This window comes from Pseudophryne corroboree, chromosome 9, assembly GCF_028390025.1.
Source record: "Pseudophryne corroboree isolate aPseCor3 chromosome 9, aPseCor3.hap2, whole genome shotgun sequence".
Classification (NCBI taxonomy): domain Eukaryota; kingdom Metazoa; phylum Chordata; class Amphibia; order Anura; family Myobatrachidae; genus Pseudophryne; species Pseudophryne corroboree.
Genome location: NC_086452.1, coordinates 342,147,827 through 342,172,058, shown reverse-complemented (window position 1 = coordinate 342,172,058; position 24,232 = coordinate 342,147,827). Strand labels below are relative to the sequence as shown.

Sequence of the window (24,232 nt, the reverse complement as noted above, 5' to 3'; positions counted from 1 at the left end):
TTTTTAAAACCAGCACCGGGCTCCACTAGCTGGACAGATAATGCCACAGCCGGGGGTCACTTTTATATAGTGCCCTGCGGCCGTGGCATCAAAAATCCAACTAGTCACCCCTGGCCGGGGTACCCTGGGGGAGTGGGGACCCCTTCAATCAAGGGGTCCCCCCCCCCAGCCACCCAAGGGCCAGGGGTGAAGCCCGAGGCTGTCCCCCCCCCCATCCAATGGGCTGCGGATGGGGGGGCTGATAGCCTTTTGTGATAATGAAAAGATATTGTTTTTAGTAGCAGTACTACAAGGCCCAGCAAGCCTCCCCCGCATGCTGGTACTTGGAGAACCACAAGTACCAGCATGCGGCGGAAAAACGGGCCCGCTGGTACCTGTAGTACTATTACTAAAAAAATACCCAAAAAAAGACAAGACACACACACCGTGAAAGTAAAGATTTATTACATACATCCACACAAACATACATACATACTTACCTTATGTTCACACGAGGGTCTGTCCTCTTCTCCAGTAGAATCCAAGGGGTACCTGTTGAATAAATTCTACTCACCAGATCCAGGGTCCCAGGGTCCGCGGGGCAACCATTTGTAATCCAGCTACTTGAATAAAATAACAAAACGGAGAGCCGAGCCACGAACTGAAAGGGGCCCCATGTTTTCACATGGGACTCCTTTCCCCGAATGCCAGAAACCCACTCTGACTGATGTCTAAGTGGGTTTCTTCAGCCAATCAGGGAGCGCTACGTTGTAGCACCCTCCTGATCGGCTGTGTGCTCCTGTACTGTATGACAGGCGGCACACGGCAGTGTTACAATGTAGCGCCTATGCGCTCCATTGTAACCAATGGTGGGAACTTTCTGCTCAGCGGTGACGTCACTTTAGGTCAACCGCAGGGCAGAAAGTTCCCACCATTGGTTACAATGAAGCGCATAGGCGCTACATTGTAACACTGCCGTGTGCCGCCTGTCACTCAGTACAGGAGCACACAGCCGATCAGGAGGGTGCTACAACGTGGCGCTCCCTGATTGGCTGAAGAAACCCACTTAGACATCAGTCAGAGTGGGTTTCTGGCATTCGGGGAAAGGAGTCCCATGTGAAAACATGGGGCCCCTTTCAGTTCGTGGCTCGGCTCTCCGTTTTGTTATTTTATTCAAGTACCTGGATTACAAATGGTTGCCCCGAGGACCCTGGGACCCGGGATCTGGTGAGTAGAATTTATTCAACAGGTACCCCTTGGATTCTACTGGAGAAGAGGACAGACCCTCGTGTGAACATAAGGTAAGTATGTATGTATGTTTGTGTGCATGTATGTAATAAATCTTTACTTTCACGGTGTGTGTGTCTTGTCTTTTTTTGGGTATTTTTTTAGTAATAGTACTACAGGTACCAGCGGGCCCGTTTTTCCGCCGCATGCTGGTACTTGTGGTTCTCCAAGTACCAGCATGCGGGGGAGGCTTGCTGGGCCTTGTAGTACTGCTACTAAAAACAATATCTTTTCATTATCACAAAAGGCTATCAGCCCCCCCATCCGCAGCCCATTGGATGGGGGGGAACAGCCTCGGGCTTCACCCCTGGCCCTTGGGTGGCTGGGGGGGGGACCCCTTGATTGAAGGGGTCCCCACTCCCCCAGGGTACCCCGGCCAGGGGTGACTAGTTGGATTTTTGATGCCACGGCCGCAGGGCACTATATCAAAGTGACCCCCGGCTGTGGCATTATCTGTCCAGCTAGTGGAGCCCGGTGCTGGTTTTAAAAATACGGGGGACCCCTACTCTTTTTGTCCCCCGTATTTTTGGAACCAGGACCAGGCGCAGAGCCCGATGCTGGTTGCTTAAATATGGGGGAACCCCTGTCATTTTTTTCCCCATATTTCTGCAACCAGGATCGGCTCAAAGAGCCCGAGGCTGGTTATGCTTAGGAGGGGGGACCCCACGCAATTTTTTTTTAAGAAAATAACCACTTTCCCACCCCTTCCCACTGATATACATGCACGGATCTCATGGATCCGTGCATGCCTATCCAATCACGGAAAAAAAAAGCAGGTCTGTTTTTTTAAAGCACTTTTTTACGAGTTGTAATTTTTCACGGCAGTGTTTGTTTTTTTTTTGCTTTGCACTTCTTAGTAAATTACCGAGATTCATATTTAAACAGCCGCGTTTTGACTGATGGTGTATTCATTCGTAATTTTTTTCTTGGACTTGCAAAAAAATACGAATGCCCTCATCACTGCCGTGATTATTGCTTAGTAAATTACCGAGATGACACTTTGATGAAAAAACGGCATCTCGGTCAAAATCGGGACCTTAGTAAATTTACCCCACTGTGTTTGAAAGATGTGCATGTTTGGTTAGATTAGTGTGTGTGTGAACAGTGACTCGACACAGGCTGTGGCATGTACTGCATTAATTTCCATTGCAAGTAAGAATCTTTCTGTAATTGCTCATACCACGCCCGTACGCGCACTCCTGCGGGAGGCGACTGTACGCAATTTGCGAGTATGCTGCACGCACGCCAGACTAAGTACATATATGGATGCCATCTGTGTGGTGTTTGCATGTGGTGTGTGTATTGCAATATTTTCCGACTTCGACAGGGGCATAGAGGGGAGGAGCCAGCACACCCAGTTGAAGAAATTTAAAGTGCACTGGCTCCTTTGGACTCCATCTATACCCCATCGTACTAACGTGTCCCCAATATCCCTTATGGACTACGAGAAAAGGATTTACCGGTAGGTATTAAAATCCTATTTTTGTATTATTATGTCTCAACAAAAGAGAAGTGGAGTTACATTTACATGGACTTACTTTCTCAATGGTACAAAGAGCAGCTAATCCCAATAGTTTTTAGGTTACACAATCAGCAGACTCCAAGAACACATAGCAGCGATTTTTACATTAATTTTAAACAAGTGGTCAAATGATCTACTGTAATGCTGCTAGTCATTGAACAAGTAGGCCAGGGGTGGCCAACCAGTCAGAGGCAAAGAGCCGAAAAATGTCTGTAGTCAAGCCAAAAAGCCTGTATCATTGACACGAGGTCAAGCCCCATTTTTGTGCACCCACCTTCAGTATGACGTTTGTAGGAGCATGATCATGTGTCACACCCCCATTTTTAGTTACACTGGGGGTGAGAAACACTGAAACATTTTACACATTAAAGCAGGCAAGAGTCCCCATTTTACACATTACGGCAGGCAAGAATCCCCATTTTAATCATTACGGCAGGCAAGAGCCCCCATTTTACACATTACGGCAGGCAGAGTCCACATATTACACATTACGGCAGGCAAGAGTCCCTATTTGACACATTATGGCAGCCAGAGTCCCCATTTTACACATTACGGCAGGCAAGAGTCCCTATTTTACACATTACGGCAGGCAAGAATACCCATTTTACACATTACGGCAGGCAAGAGTCTCCATTTTACACATTATGGCAGGCAGAGTCCACATTTTACACATTACGGCAGACAATAATCCCTATTTTACAAATTAAAGCAGGCAAGAGTCCCCATTTTACACAATACTGCAGTCAAGATACCCTATTTTACACATTGCGGCAGGCAAGAGACCCTATTTTACACATTGCGGCAGGCAAGAGTCCCTATTTTACACATTGCGGCAGGCAAGAGTCCCTATTTTACACATTGCGGCAGGCAAGAGTCCACATTTTACACATTACGGCAGGCAATAATCCCTATTTTACACATTAAAGCAGGCAAGAGTCCCCATTTTACACAATACTGCAGTCAAGATACCCTATTTGAACCAAAAAGTATAAGTGAAGGCGCACAAAATGTACTAACCGACTGCTGTTTTGATACAAATTAATGATTTATTTCCAAATAATATAGTTAAAATCTTAAAATGCACACAGTAAAACAAGAGTAATTAGCGTAAGACCACAAAACATTAATTTTGTTAATTACTCCACATATTAATGTTAGCTCCACACAGACTAATGCTTTGGTTAATATAATGCTCCTTCAGGTAAAAAAGGCTTAATTGCATGCACCTATATAGATTAGAACAATGATATAATTGTTCTCCTTCAGCTGGGATGGTTAAGTTTCATGCACACATATAGACAAGATTAGTATTAGTTCCAAACAAGCTGCCTGTTAATTGTGCAGAGAATAATCACTGGTGATGATGTAAAAACACGCCACTTAGAGGAAAGGTGCTGTTTGTATTAAGGGTGTTGTTAATACTTCACCCATCCATTGGTATCAGGAGCACTCCTGAAGTGTGCAAAACCCGTATGTCCTCCTAGTAATTCCTCCTGCCTGGTCCACAATAGCTGGGGTCCTGGATGCAGGGGATGGGGGATTCGTAGCTGTGTCCACGGGTTCGTGCACAGCCGCAGCGGCTGTGGGAGAGTGGGAACGCCTGCGTGTGTCGCGTGCATGTTCATCCTCTGATGAAACCGCCATCTTTGTGGGCGGAGAAACGCGTCAGGTGACTCATTTCCAAGTGAACCGCAAGTGGAACGCAAGGTCCGGAAGCCCGAACCCAGAAGTCGTGGCACGCGACACACGCAGGCGTTTCCACTTTCCCACAGCCGCTGAGGCTGTGCACGAACTCGTGGACACAGCTACGAGTCCCCCATCCCCTGCATCTGATACCAGGACCCCAGCTATTGTGGACCAGGCAGGAGGAATTACTAGGAGGACATACGGGTTTTGCACACTTCAGGAGCGCTCCTGATACCAATGGATGGGTGAAGTATTAACAACACCCTTAATACAAACAGCACCTTTCCTCTAAGTGGCGTGTTTTTACATCATCACCAGTGATTATTCTCTGCACAATTAACAGGCAGCTTGTTTGGAGCTAATATTATATTTGCGTACATGTGTGCATGAAGTTAAACCAATTCAGCTGAAGGAGAACTATCCTGTAATTTCTCTAACCTATACAGGTGCATGCAATTGAGCCTTTTTTCCTGTGAGTTATTTTCTGCACAACTAACAGCCAGCCTGCTTGGAAGTTGGAACTAATACTAATCTTGTCTATATGTGTGCATGAAACTTAAGCATCCCAGCTGAAGGAGAACTATTATATACCGGTAATTGTGCATGCAATTAAGCCTTTTTTTACCTGAAGGAGCATTATATTAACCAAAGCATTAGTCTGTGTGGAGCTAACATTAATATATGTGGAGTAATTAACAAAATGTTTTGTGGTCTTACGCTAATTACTCTGAGTGCATTTTAAGAGTTTAATTATATTAATTGGAAATAAATCATTAATTTGTATCAAAACAGCAGTCGGTTAGTACATTTTGTGCACCTTTACTTATACTTTTTGGTTCACATTCATATGTTAGGCGGATTCCCAGGTCCGCATTGTGAAAGCAGCCAAATTTAGTTTGTCCTCTCTTTACATTTTTATTAATCTAGCGCCAGACGCATTGGTTTTGTTTTTGTTTCTTTTTCCAGATACCCCATTTTACACATTACGGCAGGCAGAGTCCCCTTCTACAAAATGAGAGAGAGAGAGAGAGTGTGAGTGTGTTATACTTGCGTTTGCAGCCACATCCACCGGCCAGCTGTCGTCTTCCATCCCACTTCACTTCCCGCCCCACGCTGCGGCTCTTCACAGCGCATGGCACTGTGGGTGGGCTTGGGGCGGCTGGGAGAGACGTTATCTCTCCCAGGCAGGGGCGGAGAAGGGGGAGCAGGGAGGCTGCCCTGCTCACGGATGGCCGCGGCGGCCATCCTCTAAGTGTAGAGATGGAGATAAAGCTATCTCCATCAGGGGGGTTCTGCTGCCACACGTACAGTGTCAGGGAGCGGGCAACAAGAGCCACAGCTCAATAAAGAAAGAGCCGCATAGAGCTCGAGAGCCGCGGGTTGGCCACGGCGGAAGTACTGTAGGCATTGATCTCACTGAAATTCAGAAAGAGGTGTTGACACTTGAGACAACAGAACTCTATAAACAATTGAAGATTCCCAACGACTTGCAAGTATGCATGACATCACACACAGCTGTTGCGACCCAAAACATGGCAGCACGGCGACAGCCTTTGCAGGCCTAGGCTGTGCAGGCAGGGGGCTACCCTAAACATGTGAGCGCTTTGCTGCTCGCATTTTAGTGGGGGGGCAGGACCTGGCATGCGGGTGAAATGAGTTGTAGTTTTGAAAATTTGCTGCACCAGCAGCCACCCCAACCACAATGCCAGCACTGATTGCTAAGTCTGCCCAGCTGCTGAAGGGAGTGCTGGAGCTGCGGTGTTCCCTGACCCCCTTCTGAGACTGTTTCATGATGAACAGAGCCAGTGGCAGGGAGTAAACAGCTGGAAGGGATCTAAATAGATACATTTGCTGCACAAGCTGCTTTGTAAATGGCATCTTGTGAATAGATTCGGGGGTTGTTTGTTTCACTGGCAAGTTCCGAAAATAATGCATTTTCAGAACAATTTCTACATCCCCATAGTTTAGTATGTGGAGTGTGGAAATTATTATGGCAAGGCTGTAACAAGGAGATATGAGTGATATATCTTTCGTTACAGCCTTAAAACAAGCATGAAACCCTTGGCAATGAGCAGGCGACCCCTGGCAATGAGCAGGAAACCCTTTGCAACGAGCAGACAATGAGCAGGAAACCCCTGGCAAAGAATATGACATAAGACCCCTGGCAACAAGCATGGAATCCAAAGCATGAAACCTCTGGCAATGAGCATGAAGCCGCTGACAATGAGCATGGGACCCCTGACAACGAGCAGGTAATTTAAAAGTAATTAGAAGCCTTATTGTGGGCACAGTTTGTAAGAGGAATTATTGTGTGTGGGGCATAAAATGGTGCCAGGGGCATAACTGTGTGTGGCATAATGTGTCATGTGCACTATGGTTTGTGGCATATTGTGTAGTGGGCATTACGGTGTGTGGCATATTGTGTAATGGGCATTACGGTGTGTGGCATAATGTAAAATGGTTAAGGGAAGGGGAATGGAGGATGATTACTGCACTAGTAATATTATTTTATTATATTTTAATTGCCCCATATATTAATCATGGTCAATCCAATCTAGTTTGGGGGTGCTGCCATAGACAGTATTGTTACCAATATAGGTACAGACAGTTCAAGAAAGAAAAAGGATTGGTCTTTAAGTGGCGCACAAGAAAGATAGGTACAGTAAGTTAAGGTAAGGTGTATAAAATATAACTTTTATTAAATTCTGTAGTAAAAAGCCTGCTGTGAAATATAAAAAAAAAGACATTAAACAATAATGTGAGTTAGAAAAAACATGAAAATAAATTTGTGAATTAAAATAAGAGATCACCGTATATCCCTGTGTGTGTACGATATTCCTTATAAATTTCTATTATGGGGTTAATAACCCTGTTCAAATTAACCTATATATGTTGTTATGACTGTTATGTTAATAAAGTGTCTCAGTTCTGCAAACACTTGTGTGTCTCGTGTGTTATTAAATGTGCCCTGTTGAATTGTGAGTCCTTCCTAAATAATGCTCGTTCTGGAAGCTCTTGATCCTAACTCCAACTAGACTTCCGGACTCCCATTCACAGAATAATTATAAAGTCGTATTGGGTGCTTGTGTATACACCCTCAATAATTGACTTTATATGATTACTACTGACACCAACAATTTGAGTAGCAAATAGAAAAGGATGGTGGGTTACCAGCTGTTGGCAGTTGTACTGCGCTATATGTGACACAGCGGTATTCCACCCAGGCGCCTTTGAGTGATCCTTAGTAGATAGCTGCTGGCTGTGGTGATCCAGTAAATATATATATATATATATATATATATATATATATATATATATATATATATATGTGTTGTAGTTCAGAACAGTCCCCATTCAGAACAAGCACGGCACTACAGGACTTTGATGAAAAACATCTTTATAGAGGCATAGATTGAAAATATCTGTACATCACCATTTTAGCACTTTAACCTTCATCACTTCTCTGCTGCTATGGCTTTCAAGTGATGAGTTTAGATATAGATGAATAATATACAAGTAGGTGCCTTGATACTTGTGGGAATTAATCCCCACCTAATACAAATCCAAAACAATCCGGCACTCAAATAGTTAACGTGCATTCACCTGTGTGCCCTTGCTGAATTAAACACATGTGTTGTAGTTCAGAACAGTCCCCATTCAGAACAAGCACGGCACTACAGTACAGATATTTTCAATCTATGCCTCTATAAAGATGTTTTTCATCAAAGTCCTTTAGTGCCGTGCTTGTTCTGAATGGGGACTGTTCTGAACTACAACACATGTGTTTAATTCAGCAAGGGCACACAGGTGAATGCACGTTAACTATTTGAGTGCCGGATTGTTTTGGATTTGTATTAGGTGGGGATTAATTCCCACAAGTATCAAGGCACCTACTTGTATATTATTCATCTATATCTAAACTCATCACTTGAAAGCCATAGCAGCAGAGAAGTGATGAAGGTTAAAGTGCTAAAATGGTGATGTACAGATATTTTCAATCTATGCCTCTATAAAGATGTTTTTCATCAAAGTCCTGTAGTGCCGTGCTTGTTCTGAATGGGGACTGTTCTGAACTACAACACATGTGTTTAATTCAGCAAGGGCACACAGGTGAATGCACGTTAACTATTTGAGTGCCGGATTGTTTTGGATTTATATATATATATATATATATATATATATATATATTGATGAAGTCCACCTAATAGGACGAAACGCGTTGGAACAGGAACCTGCTACTTACCCCTTGGACTCCTTACATGCGGACAGATAAGCTGTTTTATTTTCTCAATCCTGTACGTGTGCTACCTGCATTTATGGACAGATGAACTGCCTATTTGTTTTAATTGTCCTGTACGTTTGCTACTTTTAAGCGTGGCAGGATTGTGCCTATTAAATTATTATTTTTTTATCATGTTTGCTTAACATTGATTGGAATGAGCCACATTCCTAGTTTTTAAGCTGTTGTGAAATCTTTGTCTTTTATATATTCTAGTTTCCATTATCAGTTCTGCTTACTGTAATAATTGGAATGAGCCACATTCCTAATTCTTGATATCACTGCAAAATATTGTGTCTTAAAACAGTACACACTATGTTGCTTTCATTTTCTCTTTACATGTTCGGCTTCCAAATGTCATCTGCCTGAAAGTATTTGAAGTTAAGTTGTTATTTATTTTAATAACTACACCTGACTACACAGATTTTATTTCACCGACACTATTAGGCGCTTGTTTTACTTCATTTTATATATATATATATATATATATATATATATATATACACACACACATATAAAGAAAAACAACTTGCACAACACATGATTTTAAGCAGTTTTCTCTTACGTCCTAGAGGACAATGGGGTCCATTTAGTACCATGGGGTATAGATGGGTCAACTAAGAGCCTTGGGCACTTTAAGAAATCAATAGTGTGCGCTGGCTCCTCCCTCTATGCCCCTCCTACCAGACTCAGTTTAGAAAATGTGTTCCGGAGGAGCTGGTCACACTTAGGGAAACTCCTGAAGAGTTTTCTGCATTTATTTTGTTTGTTATTTTCAGACAGGGCTGGTTGGCACCAGACTGCCTGCTTCGTGGGACTTAGGGGGATAACAGCCCAACCTCTTGAGGGGTTAATGGTCCCGTTCCCCGCTGACAGAACACTGAGCTCCTGAGGGAGCCATTCGCAAGTCCCACCACGGCGAGCGTACATTCCCGCAGCACGTCGCCACCCCTAACAGAGCCAGAAGTAAGAAGAGTGGTGAGTAGGCGTCCGGCGTCCAGGTTAACGGGTCGCCGGCTGCACTGGCGGCATAAGAGTATGGAGCGCAGCGCTGACATGCAGGCTGCGTCTCCAGGCTCAGAACAACATGCTGTGTGTGTGTTCCGCTGTGAGGGGCGAGCTGAGCCATTAAAAACAATACCCACACTGGCAGTACAGCTTACAGGGGTTCTATCCCACTGTTAAGCATAACAAACACCTCAGCCAGTATAATAAAACTGGGAAGACTGCGCGCCATTAAGGGGACGGGGCTTCACAGCAGCTTACCAGCGCCATTTTCCTTCTGCAGCTCACACTGACAAGACTGGCAGAGAAGCGCAGCTCCTCCACAAGGACTCCACAATTCCTCAGCGGTACCAGGGGTCATAGTAAGGGGGAGGAGCAGATTTAGAATACTAAGCCCCTATTAAGGGTACTTAGTCTGCGACCCAGCTAAGCTTGGCATTAGCAAGAAGGGCACTGTGTGGCTAGCTCCATCATACTCTGTGTTGCCCAAGAAGGGCTCTGTGTAGGTTACTTGTGCTTAAACTTTTCCTGTGTGTGTGTGTGGGTGTGATTTCACATTTACAATGTCAAAGGAGTGTGTTTCATGCACGGCTGAGTGTTTTTCTTCCCCAGGGGGATCACTACAGAGTACTCAGGATAGTACACATTCTCAGGCTAGTGGGTCCGAACCAACATGGTTGGATTCACTAAAAGGGATGATCTTGAATATTTCTAATAAATTATCCCAGAATGAGAAAGAGACGCAATACTTAAGACAGTCTGTGGATGACCTGATGAAAAGAGATTCAGGCACCACACCAGCGCCTCAGACCCCTACCATTTGTCCACAAAAGCGTACACTGGTCCAAATCCTGCAGGCTGACACTGATGACAACGTGTCAGACGCAGAGGAGGGCGAGGTGGACCCAGTGGGGGGGGGGGGTGCAGCTCTGTCACAGGGGGTACAGGCTCTGATAGAAGCTATTAGAGACCTCCTGTATATTCCTGATAAGATGACAGAGGAGGATGAGGAGTCTTATTTTAATATAAAAGAGAAATCCTCTGCTACTTTTCCTGCATCAAAAGAGTTGACTTTTCTGTTTGAAGAAACCTGGGTTAATCCTGATAAGAAGTTTCAGATCCCTAAGAGATTACTCATATCCTTCCCTTTTCCTCAGGATGATAGGAAAAAAATGGGAAAACCCACCGATTGTTGACGCATCGGTATCTAGGTTGTCACGTAAGATAGTCTTACGATCGGTCCCTGGGGCAGCCTCCTTAAAGGACGTGGCTGACCGCAAAATTGAGACCACTCTCAAATCCCTGTACACAGCTGCTGGGGTGGCCCAGAGACCCACTATTGCTTGTGCATAGATCACTAGGGCCATTACTAAATGGTCAGGTAATCTAATTGACGGGTTAGATTCCTTATCCAGGTGGGAGATAATTTTACTCCTACAGCATATACAGGACTCTGCAAATTTTATGGTGGAGGCCATAAAAGAAATTGGCTTGCTCAACGAACGCACCACTGCCGTGGCAGTGACAGCGCACAGGGGCTTGTGGCTACACCAGTGGACTGCGGATGCAGATTCCAGGAAAGGCGTGGCCCTGTTTGGAGCTAAACTGGATACGTGGATATCCAAGGCTATTGCGGGTAAGTCTACAATCCTTCCTTCCGCAGCCCCCCAGCTAAGAAGACCTACTCTGCTCCAACTCTGCAGTCATTTTGGTCAGCCAAATTTAAAAGTAAAACCAAAGGTTCTTCTACAGCCGTCAAAGGCAATAGAGGTAAAACCAGAAAACAAGCAACTGCAGGTTCATTGGAACAGAACTCCAGTTCTGCTTCCTCAAAGCTTACTGCATGATGGTGGACCGCACTTCCTGAGAGACAGGCCGGTGGGAGCCCGATCAAAATATTTCAGTCACATATGGGCAACATCATGCCAGGTTTCATGGGTCAAAGATCTTATCACCCAGGGCTACAGACTGGAGTTTCAGGATCTCCCACCTCACAGATTCTTCAAATCAGACTTACCAGCTTCTCAAGAAGCAAGTATGACTTTACAGGAAGAAATTCAAAAACTGGTACAGACTCAGGTCATTGTTCCAGTTCCACTTTAGCTGCAAAACAAGGGTTACTATTCCGACCTGTTTGTGGTACCGAAACCTCACGGTTCGGTAAGGCCCATTTAAAACCTCAAGTCACTGAACCCGTACTTACGGGTGTTCAAGTTCAAGATAGAGTCTCTGAGAGCGGTGATCTCAGGTCTGGAGGAGGGGGAATTCCTGGTGTCTCTGGATATCAAGGATGCGTACCTTCATATTACTATTTGGCCGCCTCATCAGGCATCACAGTACTGTCACTACCAGTTCCAGGCCCTGCCATTTGGCCTCTCCATGGCACCGAGGGTGTTCACCAAGGTAATGGCAGAGATGATGTTTCTCCTCCGCAAACAAGGAGTGAACATAATACCGTAACTGGACGATCTGCTGATAAAAGCATCATCCAGGAAGAGGTTGTTGGACAACATTATCCTCTCAATCCGACTACTCCAGGATCATGGATGGATTCTGAACCTACCACAATCTCACCTAGAACCAACACAGAGGCTTCCGTTCCTGGGGATGATACTGGATATGGAGGCACAGAAGGTATTCCTTCCATTAGAAAAGGCATTGGTAATCCAGTCGATGGTGCGGGTATCGGTGCATCTATGCATTCGCCTTCTGGGGATGATGGTAGCCTCCTACGAGGCACTGCAGTACAGAAATGGTTTCACGCAAGGCCCTTCCAGCTGGATCTGTTGGACAAATGGTCCGGATCGCATCTTCACACGCACCAGAGGATACATCTGTCGCAAAAGGCCAGGATTTCTCTTCTGTGGTGGCTTCAGACTTCTAACTTGACCAAGGGCCGAAGGTTCGGGATTCAAAATTGGATTCTGCTAACCACAGAAGCAAGCGTCAGAGGGTGGGGAGCAGTCACCCAAGGGGAACAGTTCCAAGGAAAATGGTCAAATCTGGAAACCATTCTTCCAATCAACATTCTGGAACTAAGGGCCATATACAACGCCCTTCTATAGGCATCACATCTTCTTCAAGTTCACGCCATTCAGGTTCAGTCGGACAATGTGGCGGCGGTAACGTACATAAACTGACAGGGCGGAACGAAGAGCAGAGCAGCAATGTCAGAAGTAACATGGATTCTCCTCTGGGCAGAAAGACACGCTGTGGCGTTGTCAGCAATCTTCATTCCGGGAGTAGACAACTGGGAAGCAGACTTCCTCAGCAGACACGACTTCCATCCAGGAGAGTGGGGCCTTCACCGAGAGGTGTTCAGGTGCTTGACACATCGGTGGGGAATTCCACAAATCGACATGATGGCCTCTCGTCTCAACAAGAAGCTCAAGCGGTATTGTTCCAGCTCGAGAGACCGACAGAAAGTGCTTTGGTGACTCCTTGGGTCTACCAGATGGTGTACGTGTTTCCACCACTTTCATTGATCCCAAGAATTCTCAAAAGAATAAAAAGGGAAAAGATTCAAGCAATACTCATTGCTCCAGACTGGCCAAGAAGGACCTGGTACGCGGATCTACTGGAGATGCTCTTAGAGGATATGTGTGTGGCATACTGGAATGTTAACAGATATTGGAAAGTTCCAAAAGCCATTTAATTCTTATCAGTGAGTGGGGGAGTTTATGGCCCCAAAACCAGTTTAACCAGTTCTCACAGACCCTGCGACATGTAAAGGGTTAGGACAGGAAGTGTAGGGGGGGTTTTAGAGAACAAGGAAAAAACACAGGCTAGAATTCAGTGTCAGCTGAGGACTGAGATGGAGGGCACAAGCTAGTGACCAGGAGAAACGCAGTCTAGGGACTGTGGAACAAGCATGGTACTCCACAGTCCCTGGCATTATGGAGAGAAGAGCAGCGTGTGGGTGTTGCTATGAAGAGAGGGAGAGCCCATATTTGCAGTGTAACAGGAAAGCCAGCAGCTTCAGTGAGAGATGGAGAGTACAGTGGAAGGAACTAGGAACAAAGGACCTTCAGGGGTACCCGAGAAGCAGGACGGGAGGTGTGATTCTTCGGGAGAGGACAATCTGGGTGAGTGGTAGAAAACCACGTTTGGCGGAAGGCCCCCAGTAACGTGTCCATGAGAGATCCCGTTTAGATAGAGCCCCTAGCGAATGGGGGAGAGCACACTGAAATGAATCTCAGTTTGCGGAAGCCGCACTACTGATTCCCAGAGACTGCGCTGGTATGTACTGTACTGTAATGCTGTCACATCATTGTTATTGCCAGTGAAGCAAATGAAAGGAAATGTAACCTGATGTAACCCATATGAATATTGTGCTGGAGAGAAAACAAGAAGTTAAATGTTATTGTCATGATAACCCTGTCTGAACTGTGAATAAACTGCTTGCTTATGTGATGAAACGGCCTGGCGTGTAATGCTTTTAAAATCACTGATGGACCTGCCGCTGCCCGGCTATCACACGTGGCCGCTACCTCTTCGCGAGGATCTTCTATAACAGGGGCCATTCGTCTATCAAGACTGACCACGGCTACGTTTGATGGCATGGAAGTTGAGCATCAAATTCTAGCCCGGAAAGGGATCCCAGACAGGGTTATTCCAACCTTGATTCAAGCCAGAAAGGGGGTAACGTCTAAACATTACCACCGTATTTGGAAAAAATATGTCTCTTGGTGTAAGAACAGGAAATTTCCTATGGTGGAATATCAACTGGGACGTTTTCTGCTTTTTCTGCAGTCAGGTGTGGATGTGGGCCTACGTTTGGGCTCCATAAAAGTCCAGAATTCGGCCTTATCCATTTTCTTCCAGAAACAATTGGCTTCTCTCCCTGAGGTTCAGACATTTTTAAAGGGGGTTCTGCACATCCAACCGCCCTTTGTGTCTCCTACGGCACCTTGGGATTTCAACGTGGTGTTGCAGTTCCTACAATCGGAATAGTTTGAGCCTTTATAGGGGGTTGACATAAAGTTTCTTACGTGGAAGACCGTCACACTGTTGGCCTTGGCTTCAGCAAGACGTGTGTCGGAGCTAGGGGCATTGACGCACAAAAGCCGCTATTTGATATTTCATGAAGATAGAGCTGAATTCAGAACTCTTCAGCAATTTCTTCCTAAAGTGGTGTCTGCGTTTCATAACAACCAACCTATTGTGGTTCCAGTGTGGTTACCGACACCTCTGCTACTTCAAAGTCCTTGGATGTTGTGCGGGCTTTGAAGATCTATGTGAAGCGGACGGCTCATCACAGAAATCAGACTCACTGTTTGTTCTCCATTATCCCAATAAAAATGGGTGTCCAGCTTCAAAGCAGTCTATTGCTCGATGGATCAGGCTTACTATCCAGCATGCTTATTCTACGGTAGGTTTGCCATTTCCAAGATCTGTACAGGCCCACTTTACTAGGTCGGTGGGTTCTTCCTGGGCGGCTGCCCAGGGTGTCTCGGCTTTACAGCTCTGCCGAGCAGCTACTTGGTCAGGTTCTAACACGTTTGCTAAGTTCTACAAGTTCGATACTTTGGCCTCTGAGGACCTTCAGTTTAGTTAATCAGTTCTGCAAGACCCTCAGCACTCTCCCACCCCGTTTGGGAGCTTTGGTACATCCCCATGGTACTAAATGGACCCAGTATCCTGTAGGACGTAAGAGAAAATAGGATTTTAATTACCTACCGGTAAATCCTTTTCTCGTAGTCCGTAGAGGATACTGGGCGCCCGCCTGGTGCTTTTTGTTTGCTGCACTGTTACTTGGTTAAGTATTGTTGTTGGTTCAGCTGTTGCTGTTCCTGTTCAAGTTGGGTTAGCATGACTTTCTTCTTGTTTTGTGTGTGCTGGTTCGAATCTCACCACTGTCCTTTTTAAATCCTTCTCTCAAGGTATGTCCGTCTCCTCGGGCACAGTTTCTAGACTGAGTCTGGTAGGAGGGGCATAGAGGGAGGAGCCAGAGCACACTATTTATTTCTTAAAGTGCCCAAGGCTCCTAGTGGACCCTTCTATACCCCATGGTACTAAATGGACCCCAGTATCCCCTACAGACTACGAGAAAAGGATTTACCAGTAGGTAATTAAAATCCTATTATCTTTGTCTTGAAATAAGCCCTATAGCAAGGCAATTGTACTTAATATAGCTTTGTAAATATTCAATTTATTTGATTACAGGCACAATTACATATATATATATATATATTACTGCTATAGTACCTAGTACCCTGGAGTGTTATGGCAGGATTATCTTTTATTGGTCAAATAAAAGATAATCCTGCACTATATTTGCAGCGTTACATACTGTAATTGTAATTTCCATATTTAGTTAGTTACACATAATTTGTAGTAATTAAAACCAGCCTGGGAAATTTATGGAAGCAGACCTGATAGGGGTATGGTCTGACGAGGGGGTGGGGTCTATTGAGGGGGTGGAATCCCTCCTCATAAGGCCTGATTGTACCCAGTTGCGTCCTTCCATGTGTCTTTTGCTGCAGTTGTTTCTGAGATCATGGGCGGATCAGGAGCTAAAAGTGGCCCTGTATAATTTTGTATAAGTGGCCCAATATGGGCATCACAAGAGGTATAACATACCATGCAGCCATGGCAGCATCACCGGATGGCTGGGTTGCTGTACTGCAGAGATGTAATAACAGAATGAATGGGGACAATGCAGTGTAATGAGTGCATTGTGCTGCCTTTCATGAGGGGGGTGGGGCCACATAAAAACACACAAAACAGACCCCACAGACACGTCAGCCTACCAGAATGCTTCCTGGTGATCCCTATGATCAATCCGCCCCTGACAGTAGCGCACACAGGGGGGGTTTCTGAGTACCTAGAATATCCCCCTGCCACTCTGATCTGTTTCCGTGGCTGCCAGTGCATTGTTTTGTTTTTTTGAGAAGGAGAGTTTCGTCTCTGTCTACATGCCGGGCTACCCTCAGAACTCCAAACAGGACATGATGGGAATAACTGCGCATACACGGCAGCTATTCATAGTTTTCATACTATGCAAGGAGATGGCCGAGGCCTTGGGAACTGCTTCGGCTGGCATGTGACACAGCTCCTCCCAGCTCCCATGGGCCTTGCACCAGACAGTAAGTCAAAAAGAGTCCCACTCTCTGGCCACGGTGACAGCAGCCTTAAGCCCCTATACACCGCCGGCAAAAAACTCTTTACCTGACTACTAGAAACAATCAATAGACCTGCCTGTCACAGAGAGAAGCAACGAAAATGCTTCTATTTCCACTTAAGGGGTTTCCGAGTGATCCTATTCCCTCCACAGGCTGCACGGGAACTACTGTCATGGTCACAATGGTGAGTTTGTCTGTAATGGTGATTATTATTATGCCATACTGAATCCTGTTTTACACAGGTATAGTGCTATAATGCTGTAACGGAAGAGTGTGTATATGGGTGGACTACGATGTACCGGCGCTCAGGATCCCGGCGCCCAGCATACTGGCGCCAGGATCCCGACCGCCAGAATGCCGGCACAATAGCACAATAGAGCCCCTTGCGGGCATGCAGTGCTCGCCTTGCTGCGAGCACGGTGGTGCGCTAGGAGCACCACGCTATTTATTCTCCCTCCAGGGGTGTCGTGGACACCCCAAGAGAGAGAATAGTTGTTGGTATCCTGGTGGTCGTGATCCCGGCACCGGTATGCAGGGCGCCGGGATCCCGACAGCTGGGATATTGATTGCCTCCCGTGTATATAGATCTAGATTTTTTTTGTATATATAATATATGTGTGTGTGTGTGTGTGTGTGTGTGTGTGTGTGTGTGTGTATATATATTTTTTTTTATTTTAATCCAATGATGGAGTTAGTAAATCTTCATAAATCATTTAATGCTGGACTGGCACCAGCCTGACCCTGATTGAAGGCCCGTAGAATCGTGGGGCCCTTGGGTGCTGCCCAGTAAGCACATGCATTAATAAGGTAGTCCTGCAGCAGGATTTGTTGCCAGTATCACCAGAGATCTGCACACCGACGGTTTATGAATCTATTTCTTCATTCCTTATGACATTCCCAACACAGCATCCTGGCAGGTGGATATTTGAATATTCCCTGTCTTATACTTTTTTTTTTTTTTTTAAAAGGTGGTAACCCTATGGTGACATGCCATGCCCCCTGATCACGCCCTTATACATGACCCCTGCCCAGAAACGTGAAAATAAAAAGGTGGTAACCCTACACATGACATCAATCAGAATAATCTCAAGGTATTTTACAGACAAGAATCACATTTTACCAAATAAAGTTACTTACCGCCTCTACTTCTAATGGATTTGACATACTGTTTGGCCTCTTCAATGTTCTCTGGAGTCGCTTTCACTAAGGAATCTTTCCATACATTTATAGTATCATCAAATTCTATGAAATTAATGTAATCGTGCGTTGAAGTGTCATTTAGAATTTTAATCAGGGATTCTTGTGCCTAAAAATAGATAAATAAGTTAAGTATATATTTCTAGTTATCTATATATAAAGCTATATCAGAAAGTGTGTATAAACGTCAACCTCAAACTATGTATACTACAGATCAGCAGATTATTAGATTGCCAACCTCTCTGTTAAATATGGTTCTGATTTGACTACCCCAAAGATGCACATTTAGTATATCACAGAGTATTTTGTGCTTTTATATTTCATGCTTGGAACCAGGGCCGGTTCTACACCTTGTGGCGCCCAGTGCGAAAGTTTCCACTGGCGCCCCCCCCCCCCCCCCCCCCCCCGCGGCAAAACAGTTTGTGCGTGCAAAAATAGGGGCGTGGCCTCATAGGGGAGGGGCATGGCCATAGTTATGCTCCCAATAGCTGTGCCCCCAGATTTGCCCCAAGTAGTTGTGCCCTTCAGTTGCTTTGCCCCCAGTAGTTGTACCCCCTGTTGCTGTGAACCCTGTTGCTTTGCCCCCAGTAGTTGTGCCCCCTGTTGCTTTGCACCCAGTAGTTGTGCCCCCTGTTGCTTTGCCCCCAGTAGTTGTACCCCGTTTCTTTGCCCCCAGTAGTTGTGCCCCGTTTCTTTTCCCCCAGTAGTTGTCCCCCGTTTCTTTTCCCCCAGTAGTTGTCCCCCGTTTCTTTTCCCCCAGTAGTTGTGCCCCGTTTCTTTGCCCCCAGTAGTTGTGCCCCCTCTTTCTTTGCCCCCAGTAGTTGTGCCCCCTCTTTCTTTGCCCCCAGTAGTTGTGCCCCCTCTCTCTTTGCCCCCAGCAGTTGTGCCCCCTCTCTCTTTGCCCCAAGCAGTTGTGGCCCGTTTCTTTGCCCCCAGCAGTTGTGCCCCCTCTTTCTTTGCCCCCAGTAGTTGTGCCCCGTTTCTTTGCCCCCAGTAGTTGTGCACACACACATACATACATACACACACACACACACACACACACACACACACACACAAATAAAAAAAAACCCAATACTTACCACTGCCCCGCTCCTGCTTCCCGATCGCTGCTGCTGCTCCGTCTGGCCGCTGGCTCCTCTCTATGGGAGAGACGTCATGACGTCTCTCCCATAGCAGCGCTGCACAGATACTAGAGGTCAATACTGACCTCTAGTGTCTGTCCCTGGAGCCGGCTGCAGCGGACGCCCACACAGCCCACGGCGTCTGCTGCAGCCGGGAAATGGGGTGCGGGCAGGCGGCGGTGCCTGCGGGGTGACTGTGGCCGTGCCTCCAGGCCGCAGCGCCCCAGGCGAAGGCACTGCTTGCCCGCACCAAGATCCGCTCCTGCTTGGAACACCTACTGTATATAATCCCCCAAATTCCTGATCTTTTGCAATGGGCACGTACCTGAGTTGGACACAATTGCAGCTGCATCACCTTATAGCTGTGGCAGTCTACTGACTTCCTTATGCTAATCCTATAGATTGTAAGCTTGCGAGCAGGGCCTTCCTACCTCTGTCTGTCTGTCTGTCTTTACCCAGTTTTGTTCTATAATTGTTGTTCTAATTGTAAAGCGCAACGGAATATGCTGCGCTATATAAGAAACTGCTAATAAATAAATAAATAATGTGAGACTACGCCCGTGTATGCTGAATATACCTGTGTATGCATGCTGAAATCTATCCCACCCACCGGTCTTATATTTGCAGACATCATAATCAGGACACAGGGCAGGGACACTCGTGTTTTGGGGCCTCCCTTCCGTACGCTATAGGTACAGGCCAGTTGACCACTGGCTCATCCTCGTCTTCTGTCTCGCCAGCACCATCCCTGTGTTTCCAGCCTCTTCCTTCTATGTCTGTCCAGTCTCATCCAGCCTATGTCTCTCCATCTCCATACTCCAGTCATCGGTGTTGTGCCTAAGTGCTCATTGACACAAACAGACATGGAGACCAGGAGCTAATCTCAGCATGGTAGATGCTAGAATCAAGTGGGCTAAGGGACATTTTCCGTCAGGGAAAGGAGCCACGACACAAGGGGGAGGAGCTATGCCAGCGGAATAGTTCCTCTATTATCCACGCCATTAACTATTACCTTTAGTAATCAGGTGGCGAGCCACTGAGCCCGAAGCGTGGCAAGCGAAGCGAGCCCGCGAGGGTACTTTTCGGGTACCCTGTTCGCCCGTAGCTCCTCCCCCTGGTGACGTGTCTCCTCCCCTAAGTACGTCAGAAGGTCCCTTCTCCCACTCCGATATAGAATCAACCATATCAGCATGCTGCTTTCAACTTTACTTAACTGCAAATGAACATAAAGCAACACACTTTTGCAGCAAGTTGCACAATAGCACTGAACAACAAACAGTGGTGGAACATGGTACTGCAAGTATAACACAGACTGCATAGCAATGTGAATCTGACATAGCCAGATTCCAATATCCATACCTCCCAACATTACCCCCTCCAGGAGGGACACAATGTTCTGGTTCTGGACTTTCCTCTTAATTTATGATTGCCGACACCTATTTTGAAGAGGTTAATGGATAAGAAAGGTGTTTCAGCACAGGTGATGGCAATCACACATTAAGAGGGAAGTCCAGGAGCAGAGCATTCTGTCCCTCCTGGAGAGGGTCATGTTGGGAGGTATGCAATATCTAACAATCCGCTCATCTCCCCTGCGTCTTATAGCCTCATCTCCCCTACATCTCTTAGGGCCAGATGTACTAAGCCTTAAAAAGTGATAAAGTGGAGAGTGCTAAAGTGCCAGCCAATCAGCTCCTAACTGCTATGTTACAGGCCCTGTTTGACAGTTAGGAGCAGGTTGGTTTGTAGTTTATTACTCTCCATTTTATAACTATTCAAGGCTTAGTACATCTTCCCTGTGTCTCTCAGCCTAATCCCCCCTCTTTGCCTCTCAGTATCACCCCTCCTGTATCTCCCAGTATCATCTCCCCTGTCAACCATGATCCCCTTTGTGTTTTCCAGCATCATTTCCCCTTCCTGTGTCTCTCAGCCCCATAATACTGTGCAGTGGCGTATTTAGAGAAGAGAGGTCCCATGTGCAGGCTCCATGCTGGCCCCTCCTCTCTAGTAGCGAGTAGACTCTGGCTTTATGCCAGAGTCTACTGCGCTTGCGTAGGTGTCCGAGAACATGGTTCCTGCTCCTTGTACCCGGGTGGACATCTCTATTGCACATGCACAGATCACCAGGAAAATGACTGCTGCAGCCATTTTCATAGTGATTAATGTCTGCAGCGCTGGCCGCTGCTGCGGGACTCCAGTGGGGTAAGTATAATTATATGGGTGTAGGGTGTGCAGTGTGGTCATCCTGGATCCAAGGGCCCATGTACACCACATACAGTACCTTGCAACACCCACCTGCCCCATGTCTTTCCAGCCAGCCCACAACTACCTCTTGCTATCTACTGCTCATGGGCTACTTCTCTCCAATCTCCAATGGCACGACGTCTTGATGTCACACGCGCTGTTCTGCCTGTGCCCTGCTGAATACTGCAACAGCACAGATAAGGGTCACACATGAGCTGGACTCCCTGAAATGAATGTCCCCCTTGTAGCCCCCTTTTGCTGGGCCAGGACATATACCCACCCCATGCTCTGTGCAAAAGATTAATCAGAAACTGGGGTCCCATCTCTGGTGGCATGCTATGAACGAATACGGACGCTGGCATAGATGCCCATGACACTCCTACGAGACCTATCAGTTCTGGGCGTCTTCATGGTCTGCCGACCAGAAATGCCAATTTCACTGAAAGAGTCCTTAGTCAGAAGTCAGATCAATGCATATGCTCTGGCAATCGCTGCTTGTGTGCCTTTGCCTGGTCCGATTCCTGCACAGTCACCGGTTCCGTTTTACTGCGCATGCGCAGTTGGAAGATATCTGTGAGATACATCCGCATTTCCACTTGCATCAGACTCAGAATCAGGACCAATATGTTTTCATGCAATTTTTTTTCTTCAGTATTCACTCCCTTCAGTTACCATTACCTGCACCAATAACTATACACGGGTTATGGGTCACTAGGAAAGTGAGATAGGGTTGTAAATCACAACATTTTCACAGTGTCAACATTTCATATGTTGACTTTCTGTCCATGTCAACATTTTCCAGATGTCAACATTTATAACGTAAGCATTTTAAACATATCGACATTCTGGTGTTTCCATTACCAATGGCAACTTAGTGACTGCATACACTACTCAACATGTGCTGTCATAATGCTTGTAACTCATATAGATTGTCTGTAAGTGAAACTATCTATCCAAATTAAAATTCAATTTAGGAAGTTCGGACACTCAACAGTTTGCAAATAAGGCCTAATTTGGATGAAATCGACATGATCAAAAACATCTTCAATAGCATTGAACCAATCACAGCATTGAGGATTGAATAGCAATGCAACAGTCACCATCACATGGCCACGTCTTCTAACTAGGGTAGCTATACATCACAGATTTTCCGCGATCATACTGGAATTGGGGTCTGTGCCTTGGAGTCATGAAAACAGTTTTTGGGATGCACAAATGTCCCATTTCCGTGGGGTCTGTATCAGAGACAGGAATTTGTACCCAGTGACTTACTGGCGGCAGTTGTGTTTGGGGTTCAGTTCCTATATGCAGTCCTTTGACCCATCCCTTCCAGTGTTTCTTATTTATAATGTGTAATGTTTTTACAAGATTATTATCCACACTGTGGGCCTAATTCATATGGTTTGCATACAAGTATGACGTTTGAGGGTCTGCGCAGGCACAAGACCTGTTCTGTGTATGTGCAGAGTGGGTATTGCAATATCCTGTGCTGCATGTTGACAGTGAGTCCCGGACGATAATGTTTGGCAGTGGCTGGGGGGACAGTTGGTGTGGCTCCCCTGTTTGAATTTTGCATTGAGCTGCGGCCTCACATCGGGAACCGCTACTGGATATAAGCATTCCTGCATGTGGTGAATAAATACTACAGAGAAAACTGGTGAATGCTCACTATTTTATAAGTGCTCTGGAAATTTGGTTATGCTATCCTTTCTGCGGACATATTGTACCTAGCAGTTGTTGTTCTACATAACAAAGAAAAAGAGGGGACACAAGATGAGGCGGTTCTAGACCTTGTGGTGCCCAGGGCGAAAGTTTCCAGTGGTGCGCCCAACCCCCCTCCCCCCCCCCTTCCCAGGTAAAATGGAGCTGGTGCCCAAAAGTAGGGGCGTGGCTTCTTCTTGTGCCCCCCTGTTGCCGTGCCCCCAGTAGATTTTTCCCCAGTAGCTGTGCCCCCACAGCTGTACCCCCTGTAGATGTGCCCCCTGTAGCTGTGCCCCCAGTAGATTTGCCCCCAGTAGTTGTGCCCCCTGTAGCAGTGCTCCCAGTAGCTGTGCCCCCAGCAGTTGTGCCCCCTGTAGCTGTGCCCCCAGTAGCTGTGCCCCCAGCAGTTGTGACCCCTGTACCTGTGCCCAAGTAGCTCTGCTTACAAACACACACAAAGAAACCCCACAATACTTACAAGCCCCGCTCCTGATTCCCGACCGCTGCTGCGCTGCCCTCCGTCTCTGGCCGCCGACTCCTCTCTATGGGAGACGTCATGACGTTTCTCCCATAGCAGCGCCGCACAGACACTACAGGTCAATTATGACCTCTAGTGTCTGTCACTGGAGCCGGCTGCAGCGGGCGCCCACACAGCCCACGGCACTTGCTGCAGCCGGGGAGAGGGGGTCAGTAGCGGCTCTTGCCACGGCGGCGGCACCCCGGGCAAAAAGCCTGCTTGCCCATGGCAAGAGCCGCTACTGAGTAATACATCCACAAATTTCTAAAGTCCCATAAAATGGGACTGTGGGCCTGATTTAGAGGTCACAAATGTATTATAAAGAGAGCGCTAAACACCTGCAGTGTCTATAAATTAATTGTGCAAAAAAGGAAAAGTGCTTATAATATTTTTTGTATAGTATAAAATTTATTACACATAAAAAGCTAAATATTATAATCTTTCACAACTTTTGTATTAATCACGGATTTACATAAAACTAGATATTATAATCTTTCACAGTTTTTATATATAATCACGGATTCACATAAATGGGAACACTCAGGGAGCTAGATGGTAACTATAGATAGC

General features: G+C 46.2%; 1 protein-coding gene across 1 annotated transcript in view; it reads right to left on the bottom strand.

Moving 5' to 3' along the window:
* ITIH3 (inter-alpha-trypsin inhibitor heavy chain 3) overlaps positions 1-24,232 on the bottom strand; it is a 401,722-nt gene that overhangs the window by 165,224 nt on the left and 212,266 nt on the right. Inside the window, exon 9 of the mRNA XM_063940620.1 lies at positions 18,020-18,188. Coding sequence (XP_063796690.1) covers positions 18,020-18,188 — 169 coding nt within the window. The remainder of the gene's footprint in view (positions 1-18,019; positions 18,189-24,232) is intronic.